This window comes from Mus pahari, chromosome X (assembly GCF_900095145.1).
Source record: "Mus pahari chromosome X, PAHARI_EIJ_v1.1, whole genome shotgun sequence".
NCBI lineage: Eukaryota > Metazoa > Chordata > Mammalia > Rodentia > Muridae > Mus > Mus pahari.
In genome coordinates this window covers 123,457,746-123,469,954 of record NC_034613.1, presented here as the reverse complement: position 1 = coordinate 123,469,954, position 12,209 = coordinate 123,457,746, and the positions used below count along the sequence as shown (strand labels likewise).

At 36.0% G+C, this 12,209-nt stretch overlaps 1 protein-coding gene across 1 annotated transcript; it reads right to left on the bottom strand.

Moving 5' to 3' along the window:
* Nucleotides 1–6,662: 6,662 nt before the first annotated feature.
* On the bottom strand, nt 6,663–8,443 carry Rtl4 (retrotransposon Gag like 4). Its single transcript, XM_021188857.2, has one exon. The coding sequence runs from the start codon at nt 8,285–8,287 to the stop codon at nt 7,373–7,375; it is 915 nt and encodes a 304-aa protein (XP_021044516.1). The 5' UTR covers nt 8,288–8,443; the 3' UTR covers nt 6,663–7,372.
* Nucleotides 8,444–12,209: the final 3,766 nt, after the last annotated feature.

The following is a 12,209-nucleotide window of genomic DNA, read 5'->3' as shown; positions in this document are numbered from 1 at the left end:
TGGAGGAGCTAGAGAAAGTACCCAAGGAGCTGAAGGGGGCTGCAACCCTGTAGGTGGAACAACAATATGAACTAACTAGTNCCCCCTGAACTTATGTCTCTAGCTGCATATGTAGCAGAAGATGGCCTTATCGGCTATCATTGGGAAGAGAGGCCCCTTGGTCTTGCAAACTTTATATGACCCAGCACAGGGGAAGGCCAGGGCCAAGTAGTGGGAGCAGGTGGGTAGGGGAGCAGGGGTAGGGGGGGTATAGGAAACTTTCAGAATAGTGTTTGAAATGTAAATAAAGAAAATAACAATAAAAAATAAAAAATAAAGAAAATAAAAAAATAGAATATCTGTATTAGACGTATTCAGCAATATCTAAAGTAGTGAGTTACTGGATTGAATAAAAACAAGAAAACATGCTAGCATCAGAATCTATTGACCATCGCTTCTCGGCCTTTTGGCTAAGATCAAGTGCAGAATCTATTGACCTCTGCTTACTAACTGGAAGTGCCCTGGGAGCAGCTGTCTCCAACTCCTGCTGCCATGCATTCCTTTCATGACAGTCTATGACTTATACCTATGAGCAAAAATGCATCTTTTCTTCCTTGCATTGCTTTTGTTATGGGTTTTTGTTGCAACAATGTGTAAAGTAACTAACACAAAAAATATGTACCATGAAATGGTGCTGTTGTTGAAATAAGCACATATATGTGGTATTGGTCCATAAGAACCAGTTTATTAAAGGAATATAGAAATATTTGGAACTTGGGGCTAGAAAAGTCCTTGAATACTGCAAGCAGAGATAAATGGGCAGTTCTGATGAGATCTTGGAAGAGCAGAATACCGAGAGATACATGGAAAATGGAGGTCTGGCTAATGAGGTTTCAAGGGGGGAACATATATTCTCCCAGGAATTGGGTACCTGTGATATAGGGAGCATTTTTTCCCAAGCAGCAGCAATCAACCTCAACAGAGAATCATATTCTGAAATGATTTAATTGAAAGAGTATTACCTTTATTTGTATAAAAGTTGAATTAAAAGCACGTAAATTAGGGTATGATTTAAATGGCAGAAATTTAACTCTATGGTATCCATTGTATCATTAGATATCTGCTCCAAACTGAATGCAAGTGAATTTAATAATGAATTAATGGATGTATGAGTCATCATTAAGAGAAACATGGTACTTGATAGTTGTTGTCAAACATGGGGTTAATATACAAAAAGAACATGCTTATCTTCCCATGAATTCCCCTAAGAGTCAATTTGTTAGATTGGATATTCCCCAAGGCTGTTGCATTAAAGTATTTCTCAAGTGTAAATAGCTAACTGACATCTGAATTAATCAAAATGCACTTAACCTTGCACCGATGAAGGTACATAACCACCATCGGAAGACAATAAACTTCTCCTCATTTCCTGGCATTATTCAATATCTGCAAACAACATTGCTCACAAAGATTCAATAGCTTTAAATGAAGAGCTATAGAAGTATGAAAGTCTTGTGTTAGTTAGAAACTGTTGTTAGAATCCCGACTCAACAAACAAGCACCTACCCAGTCAAACAATGTAGACGCAGTGTATTTTTAGATGTGTCAAGTAATTTTCCCCCAACTCATTAGAAACACAAATGAAATGTCAAAGTTTTAGAAGGAGCTGATTTGTGCTGTGTTTCCTTTATAGACTACTGTCTAGAAAATACGTTTCAACCAGTTGCTATGTGAATACCAGTTATTAGAGTGGCTGCTGTGTATGGAGCCTGTGGGAGGTGTAATTAAGTCAGCAAGGCTAATGATGGGGGGGGCGTGAAGTAAGCATATTTCCTTTCTGTCTCAGATAACAGAAAGCTGTAGCAACAGAAATATATGCTTTGGGGATCATGATGTGACTCAGTGGTAGAGTACTTACCTAGTGTGTGTGAGACCCTGAGCTAAAAATCTCAGTAGTAAGGGGGAAAAGAATAAAAACAGAAAGAAAAAGATAGGTTGTTTTTTCTTTTTACATTTATCTCAGTTATGAACTACTGTGGCAGATAAGTTAGCTGTTCTAAATCTTTATTCCTCATCTTTAAATTGAATTCATAACATCCACTACCTCAATGTGCAGTGAGTATGAAATGTTAGAAATGGCTATTCCATCTTTTAGTAATATGAGACTTAACTGAGGAGCATTAACAAATCAAAATTCTTGTTACAGTGTCTGGCATAAAGAAGGTGTTAACCAACAACAAATTTCCTGTTTCCTAAACAGCCATAGAGCCAGATTTTATAGCCAAGTGGATCAAAGACTAGTGATTGAAAAACAGCATTAAGTGAATCAAAGATTATATAGTCCTCCATTGTGCTGCAATGAAATGAATAGGATAGATGACTATAGTCTTAACTGGCTTTTCACTGAGATGGCTAGATAGAATACCCAGAGCCATTTAATCTATGTGCTAAAAGTCAATAAATAGAGAAGTTCAAGCAAGCCCAATAATAAAAATCATTTATTAGAAAGAAATATCAATAATTTAGCGTGTGGGCCCACAAAGTGTAGTTGTGATCAAAGACTAGACAACATGAGGTCACTGAAGACCCATAAGACAAGATTTCATGGGAAGCATTTTTCTTTCTTCTCACCAAGTTGTATCTGAACCTTCATAAACTGGAAACCACAGAGGGCTCTTCATATGTAACACAAACTCCCATACTCATTTTAAGAGTGTGGTAGTTGATTTTGCCAACCTTCTAGTAGAAACTCTCTATATTCTAAGTGCTCTGTTTTTCTTCAGAGATCACTACTGTGGTAATAAAATAGAGGTTCTGAATGATGAGAACACAGTCTTCTAGAAAGGGTGGTTTATTACATCATTATGAATAAATGCAAGAGAAGTGATACTGCTCTAGTATTTTGTAATTTGAACAAAATGGAGGTGATGAGGGTAATGTCAATCATATACTTCTCCCTCCCTACAGTGTTACTCAGTGGCTCACGTCTACTTAAGTCTTCATCCATGGGAGTATACTCAAATAGACAGAACTAGAATTCAGGAATACAGAAAAAAAGCAATTACTTATTGCAGGTACCATGTTTCTGGTTATGCGTAGGGGCAGATAATGAAGTTAAAACCTTAAGTACATGGGAATTTTATTACATCTCTGGATAGATAATAGAAATAAAGAGGGATGCCAGATAATGTTGAACAAAGGTATCTAGGGAGACTGGTATTCAGTACATCCACTATGATTGACACTGTGGTACTGATGTTACATAAGGATAATATTGGTTTCTCTCAGAGTACTCAGAGGTGATTGGGATACAAGGGATTACCGATGGTAATCCCCTCAGGAAACATCTGTGTAAGCTAAATAGCAATGTATTCACTTCACATTCAAGTAGGCTAGAAGAATCATGTCAGATACCATGAAAACACTCTAAAACAAAATTTCAATAGGAAAGTCAGTACAAAGAGATTACATGGAGACCACAAAGTAAGAAAGTGGGTGGGATAATATCACACCAGTTAATAATACAAATTAGGATGCCCCAGTAACATAACCCCATTTCAGGAAGGGACCTATCAAATGATACATAGGTCAGCATCCTATCATTGAGATTAAGGATATCATTGCTTGGTGTTTATTCCATTCCTTCTCCCTAGAGATTTTGTACAAACCATTCTGTTGTTATTTTTTCCTCTGACTTATGATGAGGACTTACCTTGCTGGATAGCATCAATCATATAACAAATTTACCTCCCTAATGTACTTTTGGCTAAAATGAGGGATGTCTAAAGTCTTTTACAGGATTACAGTACACCTTTGAACATGGTATGTATTCTTATTTTTTGTCTATGGATTCTAATTTGTTTTCCTAAGTCCAATTAATTTTAATTTCCTTTTGTAACTCTTTTTGGCTTACTCATCTGTCATTCCAGTTGACAGTATACAGTGTATGATGCCTCTATAACAAATATTTTTACTGATAATATGCTTGCTAGTCAGTAAGAAGTACAGAATTATTACAAATCTCAATTTCTTTGCTCTGTCAGGCTACTTAATTGAATGACATCATGTAAAAGAGGTCATTTATTGAGGAAAATTTATCTAGAGACTTCCAGAAGTGAAAACTGAACTGAACTTTTGGACCCTGAATTGAATACTTTCTCTTAGACACTGTAAAGTACAAAGATTTTTTTTCTTGCAGTAAATTTTTTGAAATGGAAATAAAGTTATACATCTTGAAAAGATCACTCACAGTGATAAACAGCTGGTCTTACATTAAGGAAGGTATGGTACTGAATGTTCCTATTCACATTCAAGACCACTGTTGTGATCAGTAAGAAACTGACTTCATGGCCATGTGAGTTAGAAATGGTGGTGCAGCCTTTGGTTTTAGTTTCCCTAAAGCCCAATTGATGGTAAATACTTTTGAAAGGTACTGTTTAGCTATTCATACACTAATTTGTTGATTTTGATTTGGTATGTATTATTATTAAGTGTTAAAAACTTCTTTATATTCTGGATGTAAACTTATTATTCAATTCATTATTGGCAAGTATTTTTTTAGCCCACATGTAGCTTTTTATTCCTCCCTCCCTTTTTTCCTTCTTTCCTTCCATCCTTCAGTTCTTTATTTTATTCTGCCTTGCTGTGCCCCAGACTAGTCTTTTCCCAAACTCAGACTCCCAATTAGTTAGATTACACTGTGTACCAACACCTTTGATTTTCTTAATGTTTGTGAAAATATTCTTCAGTTTTGTAAAGCCTAATTTATCTTCTCTCTTTCATGGCTTGTGCTTTGGTATTACATATAGATGTATTCTACGTGACCAAAGGTCATAAAATGTTTTCCATTTTAGCTTTCATTGGATATTAGTGATCCATTCTGAGGTAAGGATTTTAAAAAGGTGTTAGTGCAATTATTTGCTTGAAAGACTTTTTTCCTAATTGAGAAGTTGGGCACTTTTATTAAAACTCAATTGCTACCAAACACAAGGCTAATTTCTATGACTAAATCTGCTCCACTATTCATAATGGCTAGGCTAGTGAAACTTTCACACTATTTTGATATATTGCATTTCTATTTTAATTTTATGAATGATTTGTCAAGTTCTACAAAAAAAGCCTTGCTTCTTCTAACCTATGAGCATGAATTGGAAATATTCTTTAATTACTTTTAACAATGCTTTGTGTTTTTCATTGTACAAGTCTTAAGTTCTTTCTCTTAAATCGTGGGCAAAGGCCGAATCTGTTTCACTTCTATAAAATGGATCTTGGTATATTTAAATTTAGGAATGTTTGTTGCTAGTTTACACAACTATGATTTAGTTTTCTATATTGATCTTTCATCCTGTGACTTTACAAATTTTCTTGTAATTTTGTATTTCGGTATTATCTGCATGTTCTTTAAGAGTTTCACACTGAATATGATATCACCTACAAATAAAGATGCATTTATTTCTTCCTTTATTGCCACCCCCACAAAAAAAAATAAAAAAGAAGAAGAAAAAGAACATGATTACAGGTCATTTGGATTAATCCTTTATTATAGAATAGAGATAGATGAGGGTTCCTTATGAAAATCCTAGACTCACTCAACATTCAAATAACTCCACTTGATAAAGTTTCTCATACAATCCCAGTAATGGAGAGGGGATTTCTTAGCACAGTTGGAATATGTGCATTCATATCTCCTCATTATGGTCATTTATGAAGTAATGTGAATATATAGCAAGCTATTGACAAAGGAACAAACTGCTTGTGAATGTAAGTAGGGATTGGCACAGTGGTTAGTGAGGCACTGATGGATGAAGAGAGATTTCTTGGTGCTACAAGATGAGAGCAGTAAGGCTCTATCTGGGATTAAGTATTGAAAACTAAGCACAATTCTCAAGGAACAAGACCACAGTGCAATGGCACTTCATGTTCTGAGTGGCTATTAAGGAATATGAAATGACTGATTTCAGGAAATGGGGAAATATACCAGCACCAAGAAGCAATGCACAAAGAACTGGTAATTACCAACAAATACTGAGCAACAGTAGATGTTAACATGTCTAAGAAGTTGTGCCTTTCTAGCACATCATTCCAATTTTTTGTAGAAGCATCATCACCTACATCATCTATTTATACATAGAGCTGATGTGTACCAAGAGTAAAAGACAAGCAAAAGAACACCCCAGTTCTTGAATTTTGTGCACAGATGGTATTAATGTATGTGCACAGGATTTTTTAGATGAGTTGTTTCCAAACGTTCAATGTCATCCCATTGCTTTCCAAGGTCCTCAATTAGATAATAGCCCAAGGTGGTCCATAGGAGGATAGCTTGTTAGCAATTGGCAGTGATTTTAAATAGTGAGGCCTAGGAAGTCACGAACTACTGCAGGCTGAAAAGTCAGTCCTTAGTCGAGATTTGTCTCTGTTCAGGCAGCAAGAACATACTGCTGTTACAAGAACTATGATAGGATACCTTAAACAAATGTCTTTAAATGCCTCTCTTGGTCATTATCCTAAACCATTAGAGTTATCCATATATATATGTTCAAACCTAAAAGAGGAACATTAGTGTAGATATGACTAAGCTTGGAGTGGCAGGCTCAAAGTATGTTAACTGCCAGAGAGGCTATTCATCAAAGAAAGTTGCCAATAATGAATCATTATTCGGTCCAAATGACCATATAATTTGGTTTGCCAATAGCCAAGAAGTTCAGTATGTTGGGGAAGCAGGAGTCTTCAGTTGGCAACAAAATATATAGCTGTATAAATGGGTGGCAGAGATTTAGTTCCAGGATGATTGTCATGTGTTGGCACTAGAGTCTGATTAACAGATAGAACAGAATCCAGATTCTGGTCTCTCGATGACAAGGGTATTGTTGGATATGGTGATGCCACTATGAGTGCAAACAGAAGACCTGAACAAACAAGTCACTAAGAAACAGATCAATAAAGAAGTCGATAAAAGCTTTGGGCTTAGTCCTAGGCACATAAGCTATGGGATTTGGTCCAAACACGATTTCATCCTTTGGTAGGGATGTGAATCTCAGTACATTGTGAGGGTTTTTTAAATTTCTTTTATTTTTTATTTTTTGGTTCAGACTGTAGAGAGTCTTGTTTGCAAACTTTTAGAACTCTTGAAGCTGATTGGTCCCAACTATTAAGTTTCTGTTAATTATCTTCATCATTGTCGTTAGGACAAGTTTGGGGAGGGGCTATCTTTCAAACAAGTTCTGGTTGCTCAAATTCCTGGGGATGTAAATGTTTTTGTCTGTTTTTTAATGTGATATCACAGCAACTCATTTGTATTTTGAAGTTTGTGAAAGTTTATAAATCACTAAGGCCAATGGTGAGAGAGTATGAGTTTACAAAGTGATTTCCTATCCTCCTCTTACTAGTAAGCTAGCTATATTTTTTTCCTTGCTGGAGTTCTAGAACGTTTAGCAAGGCAATCTCTTGTGAAGTGGCCAGCCTGGTTACAGTAGACACATAACTGAGTTTCTTGCTGGCGGGCTCTTTTGGCGGGAGTGACAGGCAGGTGGGCTCCCTGCAACTGTCTAGGCCCATCCTTCGATAGTGGACGCACGGGGCCAATGAAGGACTGGTAATGGTTTGTGGAAGCAAACACTGGAACATGACTTTCTGACTGTAGGAGCTCTGGCCTGTCTTTGTGTTTTTTGTCTAGCTGAATGCATTGAGTGATCAAATCTGGTAGGTTGTCCATTATATCTGTGATTTCTTCATTCTGAGTTGGGTCAGCTTGTCCATTTTGGAACTGGTCTCTCTGATTGGTCTCACTATAACTCAAATTTGGAGCATGAAGTTGGAAATTAGTAGCATCCAGTGGAGAGATGTTGCCTTTGTCAACTGTAACATTCATTGGAGGTATCGTTTCTTGGGTCATTGGTTCACCAAATGACTGTTGTAACTCAAGAACAAATTTCTCATATTGTTTCAATAGATTATTCTGGGTAGACTCAGATAGGACATCACAATTTTGCATCTGCTGTGACAGGTTGTCAAAAAAGTGCTTGACTCGGGCATTATCTGCAGGATTAGAAATATCCAGAGCCCTCAAATAGGTGGTCACCTGAGCAAAAAAGCCTTTGACACTGGCTGGGTTACCATGAAACTGAGGAATATGATCACCTGAGTAAAGACCAGACATCACTGGGGTATTCAGGGCAGGTACAACTTGCCCTGTTAAAGGAGGTTTATCATCAGTTGGATGTTGAACTTGTGGCTGCAGAATCAGATTGCCTCCTCTCAAAAAGGAAGTCTCTGCATTTAAGTTTGGTGGAGATTCTGTAAACTTCTCCATTGTGTCTCTTGCAATTATGTAGAACTGAATAGAAATTCAGTGCCAGTACCCAAGACCAAGGGACAGGCAGTGGTTTGGTTTGGGATCTGAAAGGACAGTGTTGTGTCCAAGCAGAAAACAGCTATTCAATACCACTAGAGAATGCTGAGTTGAGCTGAAGAGATGCCACAAAACCACTATCTTCTATACATCACTGTTTCTTCTTCATGGATAATGTCAGTGTTTTACACATTCCAAAGACACGGATCACCTTAGGATACATAGAGGAGAGTATTTGAATTAAGAAAATACATATAATAGACACAGTAATTATTCTTCTTCCCTTTCTTCATAAAGATAGCTATTAAACTTCACACTAACTCATTGTTCTAAAATCACTGTCAAATGATTTTAGATTAGAGTCCAAAATATTCTTGGCGATCATACAAACTAAAAAAAAAAAAAAAAAAGAATGATTTCACAGATTAAAAACAGAGACTCAGAGAAACAAAAATGTTTGATTACGGTCACCTAGCTAGTTAATATCAGATTTAGGATGCTTATCATAGAAGCAATTAAAAGCAGCAGCTCTTCCAGCTATTCATACTCTATATGAGTGTGATGATACTTCATGCTTCTGACCACTCAAAACCTGATCAGGGAACTAGAGCATTGATCTAACCAGAGACATTTTTAGGAATACAGAAAAACCAAGTCCCAGCAAGGACACACTGAATAACTTTTCATACTTTGCCAAGATTTCCAATGTGATTAGAATGTGTATTGTAGTCTATATTGAAATAATCACTGACTGTACGTATTTCACACTCACTACTTTAAGCCTCTATTGCTACCTGATATCTGAGTGCTGTGTTGTTAATATACTCTTTTCTACCATGTCCTTGTCTAAGGTCACATTTTTGTTGCCATAGAAATAATTAGGACATCACAAAAAAGATAAAGACATAAGATTAAGAACTTCACAAATAAGAACAGAACGTTCTTAAAAGTATAAATATCAAAATGTTCAACACTCCTCCAAGCATTGATAAGAAGAAAGTAACCAAAAAATTCAGAATAATCCACAAGCATGTGACATATCAGTTATTTTGAACTATTCTTTATTTCATTTTTTGACTATCTTTCCTTGTTAAAGACACAATTTAAATGGGCTTCAATAGGCTACCAGTGTTCAAAAACATTTATCACTGATTCTTTCAAAATATAAGTCTCTCAGTACATAGGCCATTGACCTAGGGATAAACCAAAAATTTGTTCTGATGTAGGGATTTAACAATAAAATAATTCTTAATGACATTCTGCTGTACTCAAAAGATTAGTGTCTTGCTCATTCATCATGAGATAAACTTCTTCTTTTAGTACGTGGGAACTAATACAGATCTACAACTGGACAATATGAAGAAAGTGAGAGACCTTGGGACATTAGTCCTAAATGGAATGTCTTCATCAAACTCCTCAGGGGCTCAGGGGCTATGGTAGAAGAGGAGGCAGAAAGATTATAGGAGCCAGGGTAATGGTAGACACCAAGGAAACCTTGTCTTTCAGAAGTGATTAATTCATAGAGATGGTGGCAGTATGCACAGGGCCTGTACAAGTTCAAGTTAAATAGGGTCTCAGAGTTAGGAGGGCAAAATGGACAACAGCTCCCATCCCTAACCAGAAAGCAATCTCTAACTGAAATCTACTTACAAAGGAAAAATTAATTTTTACCAGTAGAGTCTCACAGTGTATAGTGACCACACTTAAGGATGGGCACATTCCCAGCAGTTGTTGGCAAATGCAAAATGAACTCAGTGCTATATTTTTGTGTATTGTTTTATCACAATTTGCTTGTTTGAGGATTGTTTTCTTACTGACATTTTGCTTGTGTATTATGATTTCTGAGTTTGTGCTCTTTGGTGTGTGTGTGTGTGTGTGTGTGTGTGTGTGTGTGTGTGTGTGTGTTTCTTGTGGAGATGTATATGTGTTGGTCCTCTACAGGCAAAATGACCTGAGCCAATTCTGGCTCAGCCAATAGCTGTAAGACTGAACAAGTTTTTAATCTCTTTGAGAATCACTATCCAAACATTAAAGTATTGCTCATATACTATAAGCATAGCATTTCTCTCTGTGTGTATATGTATTAATATATTTATGTACAGAAGTGTTTATGTGTATGCATATGTTCATATAAATGCATGAATGACAACATTTCTCCTAGGGCATTGTTCATGTTGTATGCATTCCAGGCAGTAAGGAATAGCCTTTGCCCTAAGTCAAGAATAAGTTTTAAATTATAGTTTGTTTCTTATCTTAACAGTTCTAAATGCTATTAGCAGAGTATAATGTACACAGTAAAATAAACAAATAAATTCATAAAAAAGAAATGCTTATAATACCTACCTCACAGATTTTTTTGGTTGGCTGAAGAGAAAAGAGAAAGTCACAGCTTCATGTCAGTGGCAAAGGGCCCATAAATGTTAGCAATCATTTCTCTAGGTCCGTAGTTGTACATCTGTATTTTAAAATTCAAATTTCACCTTTTCAGATTCTTGAAAGGTAACACAGTGCATTACTGTTTATTATATAACATTTCCTGCAATATCTGGGGAAACATCTCATAATTAAGCCATTAAAATTTCAGCAGGAAAAAAATGTCTGAATATTCATACTCAATTGGTTATAGATGAAATTCGTGTCAAGTCAGGTCAAGTTTTGTTGTCAACTGGATTTTAGAAACAAACTAATGAAAAAAACGACTTACATCTCATAGACCTCTTTGATTTCAGAAATGAAATAAGAAGGAATTGTGGACCTCTAGTAAACTTTTTTTTTAATTGGAAGGGTATGATTAGAAATTTTCCTTTATGTCTTTGGTTTTTGACCTTTCTTTCTACCCTCAGCAATTTTATGTCTTTGTGAGAACTCAAAATTCTATACAGAATTATGTATTCAGGATGACTTAGCATTTAATTTTCCTAATTATGAAGCAAGGGTGAAACACTGGCTAAATTAAAAGCATTAGCCCACATGCAAATCATACAATGCTATTGTTGTCAATGGCAAATACACATTCCCTCAGAGAAAAATCTACCTGGTCATCTCATTTGTGAAATTACTTTTGCCTGAGGTCATTGGCCTTCTATTGGATTGTCCATAGAATATGCTGTTGCAAAGACTGCCAGTCTGAAGGATGTAGCCTTAAAGGGCCAAAGCAAAAAGAGAACAGAAATTTCAAATGCATAGGTTTTGGACTATTAGGCTGGACCAGATCATATAGAAACTGCATAGAATAAGCTTTTGCTTAATAAGTACATGTTTCAACTGTGAAAACTATAACAACAAATGGTTTCTGTAAGTTTTTATGAGTCATTTTGATTATAGACACTAAGCTCAAAACCATAATTAATAGTTACTCTGGACACAAAATTATTTCAGATGTCATTTGAAGTAATCTCTTTGTATGGATTATTATATCTGGAATGCCCACAAAAAGAACATGCCTTAAGGATTTGGTTTTCAGCTTGGCTCAATTGGAAGGTATTGGAACTCTTAAGAAGTAATGCTTGATGAAAGGGCACAGGTCATTGACCTAAGTTTTCAAGGAGAATACTGGGTTCAGGGTTGACTCTTTATTTCTTTCTTTTTGCTTTTTGGACTCTATAAAAATGTGCTTCCACCCTGACACAAACCCCATATCAATAGGGCTAACTGATTACCAAAATAGTGAGAAAAAATAAATATTTTTCTCCCTTAAGCTCAGGCACTTGGTTCTAGTAACAAAGAACCAAGTAGCTCAGGCCTGCACTGCTGTATTATGTATAAGAGAAATTTGAGACCTTACACTGTGTTACTTTTAAATTATTTTATCTGAGATCATGAAACTACAAAGAGAAACTAAAATTCTATTTTGAGCTTCAGAACATCTAAGTAAATTGGTAGT

Bases quoted from the DNA above. Each gene is read 5' to 3' on its own strand.
- Rtl4 (XM_021188857.2), bottom strand. From the start codon at position 8,287: ATGGAGAAGTTTACAGAATCTCCACCAAACTTAAATGCAGAGACTTCC.